Here is a 21,829-nt window from a genome sequence, read left to right as displayed (position 1 = left end):
CAGGGAGGAAGGCAGTGGGTAGGGCTTGCACGCCTCCCTATCATCTCTATCCCAACAGGGGAATTGTTCCAGGCACATCAGGTCTTATCAGCCTGTCTCCACACTCCCAGCGACAACAGTCTTGTGGTTGGACTTTAAAAAGCCTCTGCTCTCCTAGAAGAGACCTGGCCAGCAATCAGAAAGCCAAGGAGCAGGGGGTTACTTAAACAGTCTCCAGTGGTGGCTTCTTTTTCTTTCCCTACTCTGTCTTGTTGCCCATGTGATGCCACGCTCACCCACTGCTCAGATGTCAAAAGCAGCAGCCAAGTGTGTGTTGCTTATAAGCATGTCCGTGGTGCTAATCACCATAGCACTGAGCAACTTAACCTAAATTAACCACCTTCGAGGCTTCTTAGAGTTTATTTGTATCACTGTCACACCTAGAAGCTCAACCAAGATTGGGGCCCCATTGTGCTAGGAGTCTATACAAACACATAGTAAGAGACAGTTCTCAGTTTGAAGAGCATACAATATAAATAGACAAGCCAGTCACAGGGTGGGGAAAAGGAAGAATTATCATCCCCCTTTTATGATGGGGAATAGAGAGACTAAGATCCAGATCCTTAAAAGTATTTAAGTCCCCAACTCTTACTGATTTCAGTGGGACTTTGGTACCAATGATCTGGCCTAAGTGGCTTGCCCAAGGGCATACAGGAAGTTTAACTGATTCAGGAACTGAACCTAGATCATCCGAGTCCCAGTTCAGTGCCTTCACAAGACCATCTTTTATCTCTGATTTGTCAAATCCCTGAACCATGAGTGCAAAACACATTCAGTAACTTGCAGATTCCTTTTATCCTGGCGTGGATAAGGGACATACCAATACATAAGTAGTATCAACCATGGAATAGCAGAAATGAGCTCAAGCCACAAAGTTTGCATCCAGATTAAATTGTGTGCATTTGAAAAGGACATGAACCAATAACTGTACATCTACTAAAGGAGTCACTTCTATTCATGACTATAGCAGTATCATGCCTGTGAAAATAAATTGAGTTATTTTTTAAAAGTGTATAAATTCACATCACTTTGTTAAGCTCCCTTTATCGTAAGCACAAACACAACAAGTTGTTGGAAGCTGGGATAAGCTACTTAATGCACAGTTTGAGAGTGCAATATGTAATGCATCACCAAGCCAGACACATCAAATGGAGGAAGCCTTTAGACTTGTAGAGTTCAGAGTCCTTGTACATTACGAAGTGAAGTAAAAGTCTGTCATAGCTCATAGAATTTGGTTGAATCATCCAGGGACTGTCAGTTTTTTCATTTCAAGAAAAACTGACATGTTGACCACTGTGCTTGTAAGAGAACATTTAGAGCAGGGTTTTAAGGGGAGCTGGGCACCTAATGCCCATAGACTTCTTTGAAACCCCCCGCCTCACCTCAACGTCTGTGACAAACACAGCACTAAAAACACTCTATTCTCAGAACAGACACAGCACAGGCGACATTCAAGCAAGCTTCACTACAGCAGGCCATCAGCATGCTGTAATCCAGACTTAAGCGACTATTTCTATTGATGAGAGGGTAGCTCCGGGTTCCTGTATGAGACAGTCTGGGGCTCTTAGAAACAAGGAGAATGCAGTGACTGCAGAGTATGTAACCAAACATCTGGGTAGTAGCTTAGCAGAGACTTGCTTTGAATTAGTTGACTTGGTCTGATGGTCATGGGAGTATGTGAGAATTTAAGACCGAATATGCTGCATGAATGTAGGATTGTCTGCCTTAAATTCTCTGGAAGACTCTGTAACTGTGAGGTACAAATCACTGGCAATTTTCCTCTTCTGTTGCTTATAGCCTTTTATTTGTAGAGTAATTGCTCAGCAGCAGCTATTTAAACACTTCAGAAATGAATCTGTAGTACATTTTTCTCATTTGTATTTTGTAAATGAAACTGATACATATTACTCATTGCAATATGTTCATTTAGGTGGAGTCCTGCTAATGTTAACCCAGGAATCTTGGTGTATAGACCATTCCATTACGCTAAGAGATTCATTGACATTAACTTGGAATTCTTGTCAGACTGAATGGATCACGGGAGAAGGATGAGTCCAAACTGGGAAGTGGACAATGAGTCTTCTAGTTAAGGCAAAAGAGGAGGCATTTTGGGTTCTATTCCTACCCCTGAACACATGACTCATCCAAGTCTTATCAGGCCATTGTGGCATAGAGAAGTTAGGTGAAGGGTGGATCTCACCATTATGACAACTCTGGAGTGATCAGAGGCATCATTTAATAATGTGAAACACACATTTAGACTTTCTGACAGAAACCACTCTGCATGTGAAAATCAGCATAGTAACATCTAGATTTCGAGATTCGTGGCAAGAATAGCTTACATTTCACTTGAGACTTCAGGGCCACCATGACAAATACAATGCTGTTGTGAGGGTTTTAAGCCAAAAGTTTCTAGATACATTTCAGATTTTTATTATTAGGGATAGAGCTGGAAAGGGAAAAATCTTGTGTCAGTGTGATAACCACATCATCTACCCTGGCAGAAGTGAGGGCCTAGCCTCCCTCTCCCCCTTTTTGTTGAAGTGGAGGTGCTATTCTTTAATGGTGGGCCATAGAATATAGTCAGACCTGATGAGTGCCAGACCTTCCTGAAGGCTTATTCTCTTCCGTCACTGATCAGCTTTATCAGTGGCTTAGTGGAACCACCACTGAATGACAGATTGGGGCACATATCTATTCCCTTCTCATCATTGGTTCAGATCAACCAGGCTCATCACTGACTGAGGAAGTGATAAGAGAGAAGGCAGGAGTGCTGATGCAGAAAAGCAAACCCAGGGCTTGCTACACCGGAGAGTTGCAGCACTGGTGGTGACTTTACAGCCCTGCAACTCACTCACCGTCCACACTTGCAAGGCACATACAGTGCTGTATCTCCCTGGCTACAGCGCTGGCTGTACTCCACCTCGGCCTGGGGAATAACGACTGCAGCGCTGGTGATGCAGCACTGCTCCGCCAGCGTGGCCACCAACAGTGCTGTTATTGGCCTACAGGAGGTATTCGGAGGTATCCCAAAATGCCTGTTCAGCCACTCTGCTCATCAGTTCGCACTCTACTGCCCTGACCTCAGGTGACCTGCCCTTTAAATACCCCGGGAATTTTAAAAATCCCCTTCCTGTTTGCTCAGCCAGGTGTGGAGTGCAATCAGTGAATCTTTGCAGGTGACCATGCCTCCATGTGCCAAACAAGCCCCAGCAAGAAGCAATGGCGAGTTGCTGGACCTCATCAGTGTTTGGAGTGAGGAAGCTGTACAGTCACAGTTGCGCTCCAGCCATAGGAATTACGATACCTTTGGGCAGATATCAAGGGCCATGCTGGAAACGGGCCATGACCAGGACGTGCTGCAGTACAGGGTTAAAGTGAAGGACCTGCGGCGTGCCTATTGCAAAGCTCGCGAGGGAAACCGCCGCTCCGGTGCTGCCCCCACAATCTGCCGTTTTTATAAAGAACTGGACACAATACTTGAGGGTGACCCCACCGCCAATCCACGGACCATGATGGACACTTCAGAGCAGGGGGGGAGGGAAGGAGGAAATCGAGAGTGAGGTTACTGGGGTGAGGGGAAACATCCCAGAGTCCCTGGAGGCATGCAGCCAGGAGCTCTTCTCAAGCCAGGAGGAAGATAGCCAGTGGCAGCAGCCGGTACTTGGTGGAGGACAAACAGAGGAGCGGGTTCTCGGTAAGTGGCTTTTATTTTCAGGCTGGAAACTCTTCAGGAGAGGAGGGAGGGTTCTGCATGCATACCTAGATGTGGAATAGCGAGGGGTAGGGGGACCATTGCGGCACACAGGCAAGCTGCATAGGGGCCAGGGCAGAATCTGCATTGCTGTAGAAGACCCTCCCGCTCTTCCCAGGTGACCTACAGCAGCGAGATATTTTGCAGGATCAACTCCTGTGGAAAATGTTGGGAGAGTGTTCAGTATAGATGGCCCCTGCAGCTGTTTGCTTTCTCCAACGCACAAAAACCCTGAGGACAGTACAGCCCTGAAGCAATCAGTCCCCCTTACCTCACGTTTTTGGGGCTCCTGTGGGTTGTGCGAGCTCTCTTTGGTATGGGAAAATTATGCTATTGTGAAGAATGTTACTCCTTCACGGTGTGGGAATAACTGTCTGAGATATAAACAATGCTGCCTCTGTTAAGTGTCGCCTTTTTTGCCTTTCCACAAGCAACCTTGAGTTCTTGGCTGCCTGTGTTATCAACAGCTCAAAGACTCCAAAATCTCTGGAAGAAGTCGCGAAAAAGCAAAGACGACCTGCTGCAAGCAGTTATAGATCAGTCTGTCACAGAAAATCAAAAAGTGCAGGACTGGAGGGAAAGGGAAAGCAGGATCTGCCACAAAAAAGCAGCAGCCAGGAAGAAAAGCATAAAGCAGCTGATAAGCATCCTGGCGTACCAAGAGGACTCTATCCAGGCGCTTGTAGCCATGCAAGCAGAGCACTACCATGCCGGCCCCCCGCTCCATCCCAAAGCTCTTTCCTTTGTGCCCCAATGTCAGCTCAAAACCCCCTTCCACAGCATCCAGGTTCTTACCACTACCAGCTGCCCCCAACACCTGTACGTTCACCAACCAGCCCTGAGAACTACGACGCTTACCTTCTGCACTCAACCCCCATCACCATGCAGTATTTTCATCCTGAAGTGCAGCAGTCATTGCACAGCACTCCAGGCAGGACATATTCAAACCTGTAACTGTACAGTTCCTCACCCCACCCGCCTGCCATTTTAGGTTCCCAAAATGTTGTGTGTCTGTCAATAAAGTTATTTTCTTTTCAATAAATGAATTCTTGGCTTTGAAAACAGTCTTTATTATTGCAGAAAGTGAAAGATACTTTTGCAGTGCCTGTTCCTTTCCTGGGCTAATCAGCTTGGGAAAAACAGATGCCTACTAACATCGTAACCACTGCACTTCACTCCCGTGCAAGGCACCAAACATTACTGTTGGTTTTCAGCCTCAAATTGTTCCTTTAAGACATCCCTAATCCTTGAAGCCCTGTGCTGGGCCTCTCTAGTAGCCCTGCTCTCTGGCTGTGCAAATTCAGCCTCCAGGTGTTGAACGTTGGAGGTCCATGCCTGATTGAATCTTTCACCCTTCCCTTCACAAATATTATGGAGGGTACAGCACACGGATATAACCGCAGGGATGCTGCTTTCCCCCAAGTCTAGCTTCCCACAAAGAGAATGCCAGTGCCCAAAAGCACACTCCACAGTCATTCGGCACCGGCTGAGCCTGTAGTTGAAACGGTCCTTGCTCCTGTCAAGCTTCCCTGTATACAGTTTCATGAGCCAAGGCATTAACGGGTAAGCGGGGTCTCCAAGGATCACAATGGGCATTTAGACATCCCCTACTGTGATTTCCGGTCTGGGAAAAAAGCCCTGGCTGCAGCTTCCTGAACAGGCAGTGTTCCAAAAGATGTGTGCATCATGCACCTTTCAGGGCCAGCCTGTTTAATATCAATTAAACACCTACGGTGATCCAAAGCACCTGGAGAACCATAGAGAAATACCCCTTCCAATTAATGTACTCGGATGCTAGGTGGGGTGGTGCCAGAATAGGAATATGCGTCCATCTATTGCCCCCACAGTTAGAGAAACCCATTTGTGCAAAGCATCCACAATGTCCTGCACGTTCCCCAGAGTCACGGTTCTTCTTAGCAGAATGCGATTAATGGCCCTGCAAACTTGCATCAACACGATCCAACAGTCAACTTTCCACTCCAAACTGGTTCCCGACCAATTCGGTAGCTGCTGAATTGCAGCTTCCAGATGCAATAGCACACGCTTCTCCACCGCAGGGCAGCTTCCATCTCCGTGTCTTGCGCCGCAGGGTGGGGCGAGTTCAGCACACAGTCCCATGAAAGGGCTTTTCTCATCCGAAAGTTCTGCAGCCACTGCTCACATCCAGACTTCCCATGACGATTTGATCCCACCACTCAGTGCTTGTTTCCCGGCCCAAAACGGCGTTACACGGTGCTGAGCATTCCGTGAATGCCACAAGCAATTTAGAGTCATACGGCTCAGGCAAATCGATATCATCGTAGGACTCCTCACTGTCACTTTGAGCTGAAGGAATAGCTCAACTGCAAACGTGATGTGCAGCGACACTCATCCAGCAAAGTCCTCAGCAGCTCGGTGTCCATTTCCCACAGAAATGCGCTGCTCAGAAACCGCTGAGAGAGTCAAATGCGCCAAAAGGGACAGAAAACAGGGATTGCTGGATGTGAAGCGATGCATCACGTGGCATTGGGACAGGAAGCAGAATGACCTGCCCCTCCGCCCCTTTCCACAACCACAGCGCCAAAGGGACGAGGTGCTCTGTGGGTAGCTGCCCATATGCACCACGCCCAATTCAGCGCTGGCAAATGCTGCAAATGTGGCCACACTGCAGCGCTGGTAGCTGTCAGTGTGGCCACACTCCAGCGCTTTCCCTACACAGCTGTACGAAGACAGCTGTAACTCCCAGCGCTGCACACCTGCAAGTGTAGCCAAACCTACAGTGTCAAGTTGTCTCCACTTCAGTCACTAAGTTTTTATGCTGTGATGGTAACAGATGGAAAAAAAGTGCTTTCCCTCTCTCATTGCCAAGTCTGACCAAGTACAATTATTGAAAATGCTGGAAAACAACCAGTGTCTTGCATTAGCTATTCCCAGAAAGCGTTTCTTAGAGAATTTTCCATCTACTTTGCCGACAATATAGATGGGCTTTGGGCATGTCTGGATGGCAGCACGGGCTGTGGTATGAGGAAAGAAGTTATCTGCACTACTTCATCTGGCTGAGCTGAGCCCTGCTTTACATACAAAAATATGCTGTGTAAGGAGTTGTGTTACACTATCTGTGATCTGGATACTTATCATAGATGGCAAAGACTTATTCTTGGTCCTGTTACTGGAGAGGACTGTTAACATCTCCCACAAGGAAGATAATGCTGCAGCTGACCTTGAACAGATGGCACCGATGCTCCTACTTCAAAACAACAAAAAGCTCTTGATGTGAACAGTTTTGCCAACTACTGCTTATTCTCTCCTCCCTCATTTTTGAGGAAGGTCACTGAACACATGGCTTTGGAACAGCTCCAGCTGCATTTTGCTCTTTTCGCAGTCCTTGATCCCTCAGTCTGGTTTTAGATGTATATATAGTAAGAAAACGGTATTACATATTGTCACTTCTATTGAAATTTGCCTCAAGATTCTGCAGGTGTGTTGTGTACAGCACAGGCCTGCTGTTGAAGTGAACATTAAAAACAATGTTTTGCTGAAGATTTTCACAGAAATGGTCCCTACTGGGAGGTTCAACCTTTCATTGGGTTTGCAGATTTGCCAGCCTCAAGAGATCAAAAATCACAACTCTGATCCCAAAAAACCATGAGACTGGCTTTGCAAATCCTGAGTTAAGTGTCAAACCATGTTTTTTAAATCTGTCATTTGGCTTTTTAACTTCTCCTCTAATCTTCTGCCAGTGGGAGAATTTCAGGTTGAAAAGTCCACCTTTAAATGTACTTCTCTCCCTGGCTGCTCAGATGGAAATTCCATGTACCCTCGCTTCATCCCTGTGTTAGGAACTGGATGGCAGTTCCCCTACTACTGACCTGACTCCTCACGTCTCCTATCTCCTGCTGACCATGAGGTTCTCCGCTTTCCTGGACCCAGCAGCACCACTTCCCCAGCCTCCTCTGGGACTTCTCTGCCTGGATACCAGATAAAGGAGATGTTCCAAGGCATCAGATGGGAAGCTGTGCTACTGGGTCCTGGGACCCAGATCAAGCAGCAACTGCTGCCTAACTTCCTCCTTCACTGCCCATGGGCCATACATGAGGGCAGGGCTCAGTGGCAGGGCAGGTCTGTCTCCCACACAGCCCTAAGAATCTCCCACAGAGCCTTCTGAACCACTCATGCCTGCTTACCTCATACTCCCCATTCACTTTGCAGTGTCTCTACTGCTCCTCACAGTCCACATGCTATGCACCGTAGTGTGGTACCCCTGAGCTATAGTGGGGCACCCATTTTGTCAGTGGACAGGGCTTCAATCTAATTGAAAACAATAGGAGGTAGCAGTCAACTTTACTGAGGGCAGTTTCACTTCCACATGCAGACAGCTGCCATCTCCCAGCAATCTTGCTGCTTTCAGCCCCATTGACAGTAATAGATGGTAGCCATTTTGAATAAGGGAAAATTCAGCCTTTCATGATGTTTTCTTGAGACACGGAAAATATCCCAAATTTGCTAGTGCTGTGAAAAAAAATTAAGAGTCGGCGATGCTGGGTTTGTTTCTTCATTTCCAATGACAAAAAATAAAATAAAAAAAATTTGTTTTAAAAGACCGACATTGTTAGGTGTATTTTAAGGGTACAATTTTCAGAACTGCCCAGAATTCACTAATTGCTCCCACCAAAGTCAAAGGTAGTTTTGTCATTAATTTCAGCAGAAGCAGGGTTAGGCCAACATTGAATGCTTTTGAAAATCCAACCCTTATCTTTTTCTTCTACAGTACAATGAACAATTTTGTCACTACTATTTTGCACCTTTTTCCATAGTGCTTCTCATCTTCCCCTTTTCACAGTCCATCTCCCCTTTTTACACTACTGCATTCTTTATACAAAACATCTGATGGAGCTAGATGATGTGCGGCACTTTGGATCAAAGCTTTTGGGCAGCCCAGCTGCAGAGGGAACGAAACATAACCTCTAGGACATTGCCAGTCAAAGTGCATCCCATTATCCAAAAAAAAGTCAGAGGCTAGATGTGAAGGGAAACACAACCCAGGGTGGTCAGTTCAGATGGCAATCTAAAAAAGGCCCTTGTTCTAAGACGACCTGAAGATGAGCTCTGTGTAGCCTGAAAGCTCATCTTTCACCAACAAAAGTTGGTCCAATAAACAATATTACATCACCCATCTCGTGTCTCTTGTTTGAAGAGTTAAATTTCAGCATGATCAAGGTTCTCTCCTCTGACTGAGGAAATATTTCAGCCTAAGCATTCAAAATGAAGATCACAGTCACACTTTGTTGCTCAGGGGAGCTAAATATCAAGGAGGATACAAACACAGAATACCCAGGATCTCCTCTCTACAGTGTCACAGAAAGATCTCATTAGAATTGTTATATTCAACCTGTCCTATTACAGAACCTGTGTTCCAGTTTTCAATCAGCTCATTAAGTTTTGTCGGGCATCTTTTGGTTGCTATTCTGCAAGCAGAAAATGACAAATGCTTATTTTCACAGTTTTATTTGTAAAGAACATAGCATGAAAAGCTGTATTTAAATGTACTCCAAAACCTGAAAAACTTATGTCAGTTTATGATATGTTAAAGTGCTTGATATAACAATACTTTTTACTAATTTCTTTCTGAAAATAATCCAGTTCTGATTCATTTAGTAATAACGTAAAGACAAATAATAAACTTACTATGGGGAGACAAAGTTTTTTTTTTTAAACTATACAGGGCACATTTGTACATTTCAAGTGTAACATAGAACATTTCTCTACGAGATTCACACCTTCATTTGACTGAAAGACAAATTTCTTAAATATGCCTTCACATAACTACTTTAAAGAGACCATTTTGAACAAAGATAAACTAATTACAAATGTCAGCTCAGAACAAACAGATCTTTCACTGAACACAATGGAATCCAGTTAAGTTTCAGAGAAATGTAAATACGTTTTATAGAGACTCAGTGATGCATTTGATTTTCTGACTCTTTCAAGCTAGTATACTGAATGTTACTGTAATAATACTATGCAGAACTCAGACACTAGAAACAAGCAATATTTGGTTAAAAAGTTTGCTTTGTAAAAATAGGCGCCAGAGGGCTTTGGTCTTTCCCAAGATTCCATTTCTCAACCAATGAAGGTGCTTTAATACTGAAGTATAAATTGTGTTAGCTTAAGATAATCCTGATTGGCTTCTCACCATTCTAGAGGGCTAGACCTCATAGAAAAAAATACTCTGTTTCCAATTATCAAAGTAATCTACTAAAAAAATAAATGAAAGAATAAAATTTCATTGCAAAGAACTATACCCCCAAGGATGTCAAATAACTAGTGTGTTAGGGATGAGAGGCACTCAGCTGTGCCTCATGCTTCAAAATACCTTAGCTTAGGGCACCTACAGTGTTTTACTGCACACAAGGGAATTTGAGACATAATATTCTTCCTATATCATTCATGTGGTATGAAACTTGACAAAATAAATGTGTCCCATAAGTTAACGTTTTCCATGTGAAGTTATATATAAAGTTAAATACCCTGGGTTTTTACATCTACTTTATAAGGGAAAATCCATATTTAAAGTTTTACATTAGTCAGGTTTTGATTTATTCTTTAGATTAGAAAGACTACCTTTAAGAAGTCCTTTTCCTCTCATACTTGCCCTCTGTGGACAGTCCTTGCCCTCTATGCCTGCCCTTTAAGGATGCCTCCATTTTCACTTCTACCCTAAGCCACATATATTTTCCACTTAATTTCCTTGTGGCCCAGTGTCACGGCTACCTTCCTTCATCAGCTATAAGTATTTAGAAAAACAAAGCACAACTACCAGAGGGCAGATTCCTCTGGAAAGGAAATATAATCCACATGCAAAAAGCCAACATATCAATGACAAAATGGATCATTTTTCATGGTGTAATGAAGATCATTTAGAAGATTGGGATGTCAGATGGCAGGGAACTAATACTAATTATAAGATATAAAATTGATTTGCAAATAATAAAAATTAAAACTTTCTAAGCTCTCAGTATCACATAATAGTGCTGTATGGATTCTGATACTTAGTTTATAATTCATTCAAAAAGTCAATTTTTGAATTTTCAGTTGTTGGTCATATCGCCTATTGACTTTAAATGGAGTGGCATGGCCATCCCAAAATACACCCTTCTGAAGATGTAAAGATTAATTTAGAGTCAGTGTACAGATGTGGAGTTTTGGTACAAACCCTCTGCATTGTTCATAGCCCCCCAAACGGTTCTCCTTAACTCCAATATTGATACTGCCATCCTGCATAGAAGATTTTGGATGGTATTGGTCAATTCAAGCAAGAGCAGATGCATGGATTCTGAACCGTTTCAATTTGGTAAAAGCTCTGCCTTGGTTAAATCAAGAAGCAACACAGAACCTCTCCCATGACAACCTCAAGGGTTGAGGATAGCAATTTGAATAGCATGTCAGTATAGTGATTGTTTTGCACATAAATGTTCACATATTGAAATAGCTCTGCTGAGCACAGACCGGTATAGTCTGGATGAGATCCTTGTATCTTTCTAGGCTCCTCTGCTTTTGGTCAGCATTTTTCTATTTATACACTACAACCCTTTCTTCAAATAAGATGGATGCCATCTGACTGCTTTTCATCTGTCCAGGAGATATGAGGTAGGACTTCCTTCCTGACACTGAAATGAATCTATTACAAGAACTGCCCAGCTAGAGGGCAGTAACAGAGTGGATGTTTCTTACTAGCTTACAGAAGGAGAGAGTATACCACCGTCACAACATGCATGACCTTCAGCAGCCTGTGACGTGAATCCTCCTGTTGCAGATATCCCATACAGTGCTTTACACTGCCATCATTCCCAAAAGCTAGTGCCATCTCCTTTCTATCAATGCTTAATACTTTTGTATTATCCAATTTTCATTTTGTCTTCATCTCCCTCAGCCTGCCCTTATCCTTAATCTTTTTCAAATACTTTGAAGGAGCACTACCCTCATCCTATTTCACCATAGCTCACTGGAGATATTAAACCTTACCTACAGGCTGGCAGTGACTAAAACGCCAGTTTTCTAATACTGTTCTGAAGGTGGCAACGTGCAAGCAGGAAAGACAGACATGATTTCTAAGCCCTTTCTCTGGATCTTTTTCCTCTCCATTATATTTATTTGGGGGACACTAGCTTCCCAGACATAACAAAAAGCAACGTTCAACATTCAGTCAAAATCTTTTGTAATGCACTGCAGTTCTGACCTACAATGTAATCTGTTATTTTAGTAAGGGCCTCTCCAAAGCAAATATTGCTATATATACCAAGCTGTGTGATGTCCCCAGGCATCCACTGAAGAATAAATTGTGATCAAATTGATTAAACCAGTAAAACAAAAAGGATTTTAAACCCATCTCCAAAGGCGGCTAATGGCTGAGTTAACATGCCCCTAGCTTTGCATAAATCAAATTCAGTGGAAGGAAAACTGAATGACATCCCAGATATTTGCTGCGTGCTATCCCCCAATTGATTTAGTTTTTATTTTAACATGTGGAACTTCAGCAGCTCCCAGTTTCTCCGAGTTCTGTGCCTGTGACATTTTTGTTTCTTTAACACATTATTAGTTTGAAATAGTATGAGACAGAAGCCTTTACACCAACTCCTCTTGCCTCACTTCTTTTCTATAGGTGAATTATTCAAAACCAAAGCGATCCCGTGCCTCCCAGGAACACTTACTCCCCAGGATAAAGGAAGACTAGTAACTTGCCAGTATTTTACAACTGGTTGAAACAGTCCTGTAGCACAGCAAAGTCAGTGTTTGTGGTTCTATAGCAACATAACAGAAACAAACCTTGATTCATCTTCTGAACCAAGTTATTCAACAAACCTATAGAAGCAGACACAACCACTTCTTGAAGCATACATCATCACTCACAGTACAAACGCAGACGGGGGAGAAAAAGCATCAGAACAAAACCCAGACAGAAGAGGGACAAAATGACAAATCAAGTTATTGATATTTCCCAAATATAGCCTGGTGCTGTACTGGATTTTTTAAAAACATATCAGGTCCTGAAGGGTTTTCTTGGAGGTTCAACAATTCCTCATGCCCAGTGTTTAAACATTTCATTTGCACCTCACCTTGTGCTGATTGATAAAAATTACACAAAAGATCTTAAATATGACAACTCACAGCTTATATGCATGGAGAGGCTTGGATCTTTAAAACATAAAATAAGGGAAACAGCGTACAGTAGGGTAAACAGTATACATTCACAACATTTCCAAGAATGAGATGATAGCAGTGGCTACATATTGATATTTGCTGTGTTTTTGCAACACCTGAAAAAAGCCCTGCTGAGTTTGCATTGTATTCACACATTGATTGGCTTCTTCCTTGCTATCAAGCAGCAACATCTCTCCCCCCAACCCTCACAGCTGTCCCAGGGTTTTAAGCTACTTATTTTCAGCACGAGAACATTGTCTAAGAAAAGTTTAAGAGTAATACAATTTCTTAAAGAAGATAGCATATTTACATACATCTAACACATGAAAATACTCTATTTTATTCTGTTTCAAATGAACTACAATACCGCATTTTAGCTTGTCTGCAGCCTTAAGAACAGTCCTGAATCTGGTGTAAACTGGGCTTCCCACTCCCACCCGATAACAGGGTGCTCCGCTTTACAGTGATGCACTACCTCAGCATTCAAATTCTAGCAAGTCTCCAATTTTTGTTTGCTTGCTTAGCAGAGAAATCATGAAGTTCTCATCAAAGCCATGCTAAACATCCACTCCTTTAATGAGTGACCCTTCCAATATGATGTTGAAATCTTGTAATGTCTGTAGGACTCTGAGGAGGGAATTCACTGTCATGCGGTCCCGCAGAAGGGCGTTCTCCTCATACATCCTTGTGATAGCAGGACACTCTGCTAGTAATGGAATCCATTGAGGAAGGAAGTGATCCCTACCGAGAGAAGAATGGAATTAATGCAATCTGCTGTGTCCGGCAGAACTTAATCTGAACTCTTGCCTTTAGCACATCCCAGAACACAGTGTCCATTTTTGCATAGGTGACGCGTGTCATTTGCACTCAAAAGCTCCCCATATGATAACTGGGTTCCTGTTTATATAGTTTATATGCAGTGGCATCCAGAGGCCCAATCAGGTGAGTACCACATTGTTCTAGATGTTGCACAAGCATGTAATAAAAATTTGTTTGTTTTACTACTTCCCTATTTATGTTCAGAGAAACAGAAGTACACTGTTGTATTTGGGTCAAGAGAAGAAAAAAGAAAAAAAAAACAAAAACAACATCTAGAGCCTACTGTAATATTAATCCCTGATCACACTGTAGGTGGTATAATGATTCCTTTTTTTGAAGACTGACATGGGAGAGTAAAGGCAGGGAAGAGATCAAGGAAGTCAGAGTAATGCCACAGGGAAAGATTCAGTTTAATTCCCAGGCCATTAGCAAGGGAAAAAATCCAGGAATTCTGTATTGGTGAAATGCAGTTTTAAAAATATCTAGATACATAAAGACAAAAGAGAAAAAGGAAAAAATATCAACAGAAGTGCTCAAAATCCTATTAGGAAAGGCAGATTTAGCAAAGACAGCAATAGCCTTGTGCCCATTTTCATTTGGCTTATTAAAAAGAGAGCTGGGGAAGGAAGAGGTGGACTGATTCCTCTTTTGAGGGCACCCTGAATTCACAAGGCCTGTACTTCATGCATAATATCATGTAAAGAGATACCCAGAATTGCATTAAAACAGAAAAAAGTGACTTGCAGAAATGTATATGCTAATCATCAGGAATAATACCTATCTTACTTAAATTTCTCTTCTGCTCTTAAGGACATTTGTTTAAAAGTATGAACTGGCCAATTTATATGTCCAAGATATTTTAAGCTGGTAAATGAAGGTGCCTAATATGAGTGACACAGAGTGTTGAACTGACTATTCCAACACTAGAGAACACCACAGTGAAGAATGCTGCTCTGTACCTAGTCCCCAGGCAAACCAGGATTTGGAATTTGCCGTCCTTCCCGATGTTCCTTGGTGCAGTACTGATCGCATTTACATAGTGACAGAATGTTTTGCAGGATGATCTCTGAAGCAAGATGTCCTCTTCGTTGTCCCCATAGTGGTCAGTGGTTTCAAAGTAAGCAACAGCTTTCTCTGCGGAAAGAAAGTAAAACCATGCAATGATTAATACGAAACATTTTGAAGCCACCTCAACACCTTACAATTATGCAAAGAAAGCTATTTTTTTTTAAAAAAGTCAGCACGTGCCCAAAGCTACCTCATGGTTACTATACATCCTATCTAAATAAAGTGTGGTGGTCTCAGAAACCGCTGCGTGGTGACAGTACACAGTGACCACAGTGGCAAATGTGGTCACTGTGTACTGTAACTTAAATTAGCATCATGAATTAGTTTAGTGATAGGACCACAAAAATGTCTCTAAAGAGTTTAATTATTCCCATTTTATAAATGTCATTAGCTATTAGTTATGGATTTCCTGGGTGAGATCTTTCCCCAGGCTAAGGGTCTGAACTTATTTATTCCCTTAAAATATATTCCTGAGACCCAAGGGCTGAGCAGTGTGGACAAATAAATAATCACCTGTATAACATCCACTGAGTAAGACTCGTCTCTAATCAGTTTTGCTTTCCATCAGATTGTAGTTGAAAGCCATTTCCCAACACCTCATTTACTAGGTTTGTATCTTAGGAAAATTCTTTGGCAATTTCATCTTTCCTTATCAAAATATTTCAGTGAATTACTGTTTAGGAAGATGCAGTTCTAATAGGTGGTATGCAAGCTACCCCTACAAATACACCTCTACCTCGATATAACGCTGTTCTTGGGAGCCAAAAAAATCTTACCACGTTATAAGTGAAACTGTGTTATATTGAACTTGCTTTGATCCACCAGAGTGCACAACCCCGCCCCACTGGAGCACTGCTTTATGGCGTTATATCCAAATTCGTGTTATATCAGGTGGTGTTATATCGAAGTAGCAGTGTATGTCTGTATCAATAAGTCTCAATCTGAGAAGCAAAACCTCTATCATTTCATGTTTTGGCTATCTGTTGAGAAAAGGCTGTCAAACATGTAGCAGTTCTTGCGAAGTGGACAAATTTGGATTTGAGGGAAGCCAAGTTTAATTTGGATCAGAATCTGAACCCATTTCCAAAAGTGGTTCCAAAGCTGGTTTCTAGTCACATGCTGCGGTTGTACATTTCCTCCTTGTCACCTCCTTCCTAAAACCATTTCTTCTCATCTTTTGCTGTCTCAGAAGATGTAGCTCTGGAATCATTGTACATAAATTTTTACTTGTTTTTCCCCAGGAAGTCTTCCCCACCCCCACTTTTGCTATTGCTGTATACAATCATCATCCTTGCTGTGGGGCTCAGACTTGTGTTCTTGGGTCACCTTTGACTACTTTTTCTTTCTCCTCATATATCCAGATTATTATCAAGTCTTGTTACTGCTTCTTTTGCTACATATGGAAAAAAAAAACACAAAAACCTTTCCTTCCTTTGTGACAATTTTATCCTCCCCTCCCTTGGTTACTAAAAGTGGCTCCTGTACTGCCTCCCCATTTGCCACATAGTGCCCTTCTCCACTGAGTAAGGAAAGCAGCAACTAAAATCTTCATCCTTTCCTGAGCATACCAGATCATTCCCCTCCCTCAAACCCCTTCACTGGCTCACTCCTACCCACTATATCAATTTTAAAATTTCCCATCCCCACCCCTCCACACCCCATTCACTGGAAACTGACAAAAGACACTGGCCTCATTCACACTATTTCCTTCTTCAACTCCTATCACTGGGATTTCATTTATGTTGCCCCTCTGCTTGAGTAACCTCCCAAACTGTGCCAGCCATTCCCCTCTAATGCCTCCTAACACCTGCTTCTTCTACAAGGCTAAACACATTATTAATCCACATCAGTTAAAGACTCTCCCCAGTCCATCCCAATGTTACATATGTGTTGGTGACAAAGGAAAAAGAAACCAAAACGGTTACTATCCCAAGTTAACACCTGACCAGGGTTTTCCAGTTCACATAATCTCATCTGTGCCTGTCTTAAACTGAAAGCTGCTCAGGGCCGGGAGTGTATTTTTTACAACACAGAGCACAATTGCATTTAAACAACACTCACATAGGGTCAGATCAGGAGACAAAGATTGTTCTGTAGAAACTGAATGGAGCCCACGCTTATTAAAATCTGAGGTATGCACACTTGTGGCCATTTCCCTCTAATGTTTTCTGCCCTCTCACCCCAACGTAACATCAGTTTACCTATGAAATCCCAGATGAATACGTTCTTGTGGAAAATCCGAGCTGATTTGAATCCATGGTGGAAGACCTGCTCCAGTGCTGCAACCAGGCCATTTTCACCACATAGCAGAATGGTAAGACTGCCTCTCTATAGAACAAAAAGATACAGTTCTTAAGTACAACAAGCTTCAAAGCCCAGGTGTAACACTTGTTACTGGTACACTGATCCCTGTTTTCCAGGTTATAAAAAGGTTTACATATATTTTCTCTTCTAATTACAGCATATTTAATGATAGAGAGTACCTCTTTCTCTGGCTTGTGAAAATGTTTCACAATATTGTTTACAGCTTCCCCAATTCCTTCTTGGATCTGCCCTGCATTAGGTTCTGTAAATTAATGGAAAGCACAGTCGCTGAATACGAGAACATTACGACAATGCACATTAATCAAATTCAAAACTACCAGACTTGGTTCAAACATTCTATCTTTAATACAGGAAGAGCACACGGAGTTATCTGCATTAAGCAAATCTACAAATCTGTTATACATGTCCAGGGAACAACATCAAAACTAACCAAATTAATTGCTAGAAAAACTGCACAGGCCAAGGACTTTCCTTTATAAATAATTTATTTCAACTAATGAAGCTCTGTCTATCACATATACGTCCAGCACTCTTTTATTGCTAAGAGCTCTTCACAGATTTCAGGCCAGAAGGGACCAATTAGAACCATCTAGACTGACCTCCTGCATGACACAGGCCAAAGAATTTCACCCAGTAATTTCTGCACCAAGTCCACAACTTCTTGCTGAACTAGAGCATATATTTAAATCTAGATTGGAGGCTTTTTAAGTTAAGGTAACTGACAATTGGATTGACATATCAAGGGATGCTGTGGATTCTCAGTCACAGTCTTTTTTTTTTTTTTAAGAAGACTGAGACTCTACAGCATCCCTTGATATGTCAATCTAATGGTCAGTTACCCTAACTTTAAAAAAAAAAGATAAGTGCCCTATATATGGTCTGAATGTGTCTAGCTCCGGTTTTCAGCCATTGGATCTTGCTAGGTTAGAGCTCTCTACTAGCAGAAATCTTCCCATGTAGGTATTTACAGGATGTCATTGAGTAATTTATGAACATTTGTTCTGATAAGCTAAATAGATAGAGCTTCTTTAATCTCTCACTTTAACACACTGAATCATTCTGAGCTTTATTCCCCCCAAACGCTTGCCAATTTTTCAACATAATATAAGTCATTGTTTTTGTTTAAAATACTGATGGCCATCCACATGTCCAAAGTAACGCCTCATGTGACTTGAAAGGCAATTGAATCACTGAGCTTTGCAGTCCCCACCCTTCAGGAAATGCTCTGAACACGTGCACAGACATGGAACCACACTCATGGAAAGTGACACTGGATTCATGTTGCTCTCTTTAGATTATGTTTTGCCCGGAGAGAAACAGACACTGGTAACTGAAATAAAACATTTAGTACTTAGCACTTTACAATAAGCCTCAAAATTTTGTGCTCCGAGTGAGAGGTTTTATCCACATTTGACAGATGGGGAAATCCAGGTAGATTAAGTCATTTGCCCAAAGTCAGAGCAAATTGGAAGCAGAGTCAGGGTTAGAAACCATTGTTCCTTCAGACTGGACCTAGCTTTTACAGGTTACAATCCTGTTAAAGATGCTACAGGGCTAAAATAAAACAATGTATTTCCCAGTAGTCACTACCCCCATGTTATAGCTGTGAGCACTGGAAACGGCAGGGGCTTACTTGTATTTTTTCCTGTAAGGGAGGTGATACTCAGTCTGCGAGCTGTGGTTGGGGATTTCTGTTGAGGGGGGGTACGGCACTGCTTCCCAAGATCTTCATCTGACATTGAAGTTATCAGTTCTCCAATAAGAATTCTCTCCAGACTGCCATCATCAACTCCCTTCCCCAGCCATCGTCCACATGGGAACCTGTGGTACCACCCAACAAAAGAGTTTCAACTAGCTCAACATTTTAACTTGAATTCAATGTTAAGGGACAGAACTATGTCAGAGCTCCTCTATGGCCCACCTAAACATTGTTATGCAGTGGAAAATAAATCTCTAGAGTCAAAAACTTCCATTTGAAAAACCAAACCCCTCTACTTCTAAGAAATGGAAAAAAAATTCTGTCTTGGAAAAAAAAGAGAGAGAAGGTAAAAAATCCATTACAATCTACACATCTGAGACCTCTCTCCGTTGATTGTGCAACAAGCCATCCCTTTTATCAGAGCAGTGCTAACCATCCATGTTTCTGGACAGCAAAAAGTAATTAAGACACAGCAATGTTAACTTTAGCTCCATTAAAAACAAAGAAAAAACATCTACATTTGTCAAATCAAAAGGAAATAACCTTCAAGCCTGTATGAAAGCACTAGACAGTAGAAGACAGAAGCGTTATACAAAAGTATTTGATAGGGCTCTTTTAGGTTTCTACATATACAAAATGAAAGCATGGGTAGCTCAACTGCAGATTAAAAGACCCAATGAAGACAACAGTTACTTACCTATATTGTAACTATTTTTCTTCAAGATGGGGTGCATACATGTATTCCACTCGTGTGCGCGCATCCAGCAGACCAAAGCCAGAAAAATTCAGCATTATTCATTGGGGCACACTTACACTCTCTGACCCCAATATACCCTCCCATGGCTCTGCAAGAATGGCACCACTCTGACCCTACTCAGTTCCTTTGCCCCAGATTCCAATGCTGGAGACTCTGTCACTGAGCGGAAGGAAGGTGGGTCGTGGCATACATCTCTGCACCCAGATCTTGAAGAACAACAGTTACAACACAGGTAAATAACTAATTTTCTTTGCTTGAGAGTCACCTGAATCCATGGTTGCAGACATGGATTCAGGTGATCCACAAGCAATTCCAGTAGGTGGTGGAGCTCTGAGTTTACTTCAACAGTGACCACAGCACTACCTTCCCAAAGTTTGCATCTGATAGAGATGCTGTGGTAATAGCAGAAGTATGCAAGTATGCACAGAAGACAACGTAGCCCTCATATGTATATCACCGAGAACCACAACTGATATCACTTAGGCTCTTATCAAATGAGTGTATAATGTCCATGGGGGCACAGTCTGAATTACTCCATAAGCTGTGGTAATACAGGAAGTTATCCACCTGGAAACTGCCTGTGGACACAAGCTGACCTTTCATCCAATCCTCACAGAAGATAAAAAAAAACAGTCAAGGTGATTAACAAAATGGCTTAGGCCTTTCCAGAAAGAACACCAAGCACTGCCTCAACATCTAACACATGCAGACGCTGCTCATCTGCATTTGAGTGCAGCTTAGGAAAAAATATATACACAAGTAAATAACCTTGTTAAGATGAGACTGTGAAACCACTATGGAGGTTACAAGCACTTAAGGTCTTGTAACTCGCTGACTTTGCTATAGACACAAGAAAGGCTGTCATCTTTTGGGAGAAGAGGCACAACAAGAAGGTTGTTGTAAGCTCAAATGAACGATGGGTGAGGGTGACCAGCACAGTATTAAGGTCCCACAAAGAGACCATTTCCTTCACAGGTAGAAGCAAGTAGAAAATACCTTTTAGAAATCTCACTACTATGGAGTTTGGGTAAACTACTTTCCTTGGATCAGAGGATGGACTGATGAGATCACTGCCAAGTGAACCCTCAAAGACCCAGGGACTTCAAATGTAACAAATAATCCCCAAATGTCCTGAACACAAGCTGACAGACTGAATTCCCTTAGACACTGACCAAACTAAAAAAAACTCCATTTAGCCAAATATGTAGACTGTTTTATACCTTTAAGCAGGATTTTATGAACTCTTTCCAAACATTGCCCTTCTTCATCTAGCCACGTACCATCCACACTGTGAGGTGTAGATTGCTTAGCATGGGATGAACAACAAGGCCATGGTGCTGAGTCAGCAGGCCGGGAAGGAGAGGAAGAGATTTGGGAGGTCAGACAGATTGAGAAGGTTGGAGAATGAATATTGTTTTGGCCACACTGGGACAATAAGTATCAGTTTTGCATGGTCCAACTTCAGTTTGAGGATAACTTGTGAGATGAGAGGGATGGCCTGTGTAAATCCCAAAGACTAAAGTAGCTTGGGAGTCCTGAAAATAAAGTTGCCAGTTTTCTCAGAAAACAAAAACTAACCAAATGTTAAGTCCTCTTTGGTCTGGTGAACTTCAGGAGCTACACTGAAGTCCTGTAGCCATCAGGGCCTTATCACAGCTTCAACCATGTGTCTCGATGAAACATCTGCCACATCCAGTGCTGACTGTAGAGACATCTTGGCCACCAAACAGGTCTCTGCAATAAATGCCTTAAACTCTTCCCTGGAGGATTCTGGTAATTTATCTGTAAGTTTGGACATAGCGCCCCAATTTACAGTCACTTTTAGACAATGCTTGCAGGTTGGCAATGCGCATTTGTAACGAGGAAGCTGAATACACTTTTATCCTCACCCAATCTAAAGTTTAGACTCTGATTAGAAGTAGATTTATACCTTCTCTGTCATACTCTGATTTGTCACAGTCACAGCCAGGGAATTCAGAGATGGATGGGAAATATTCAAACCCTTCCATGGCAACATATCTAGTCAATAAGCATAACCATGGGTGTTCTAGACACTGAGGTATTCCAGAAATTTGGAAGGATCCAATATTGCTTCATTTAGAGGGAGAGCCACTTCCCTAGGAGCTGAGGATTGAAGAACATCCACTAACTAATGGGTATTCTCTTGAACACACAGCCTGAATATCCAATG

At 42.3% G+C, this 21,829-nt stretch overlaps 1 protein-coding gene across 4 annotated transcripts in view; it reads right to left on the bottom strand.

Annotated features, from left to right (window-relative positions):
• Positions 1–9,261: 9,261 nt before the first annotated feature.
• DENND5B (DENN domain containing 5B) overlaps positions 9,262–21,829 on the bottom strand; it is a 206,012-nt gene continuing 193,444 nt past the window's right edge. For all 4 annotated transcript variants that reach the window (XM_075069184.1, XM_075069177.1, XM_075069179.1 and 1 more), the window contains 5 exons: positions 18,816–19,003; positions 17,341–17,423; positions 17,059–17,185; positions 14,749–14,923; positions 9,262–13,711 (listed from right to left, as the gene is read on the bottom strand). In XM_075069184.1, coding sequence (XP_074925285.1) covers positions 13,528–13,711; positions 14,749–14,923; positions 17,059–17,185; positions 17,341–17,423; positions 18,816–19,003 — 757 coding nt within the window. In that variant the 3' untranslated portion in view covers positions 9,262–13,527. The remainder of the gene's footprint in view (positions 13,712–14,748; positions 14,924–17,058; positions 17,186–17,340; positions 17,424–18,815; positions 19,004–21,829) is intronic.

The sequence above is a fragment of the Chelonoidis abingdonii genome, chromosome 1 (assembly GCF_003597395.2).
Source record: "Chelonoidis abingdonii isolate Lonesome George chromosome 1, CheloAbing_2.0, whole genome shotgun sequence".
NCBI lineage: Eukaryota > Metazoa > Chordata > Testudines > Testudinidae > Chelonoidis > Chelonoidis abingdonii.
This window is presented reverse-complemented; position numbering and strand designations above follow the sequence as displayed.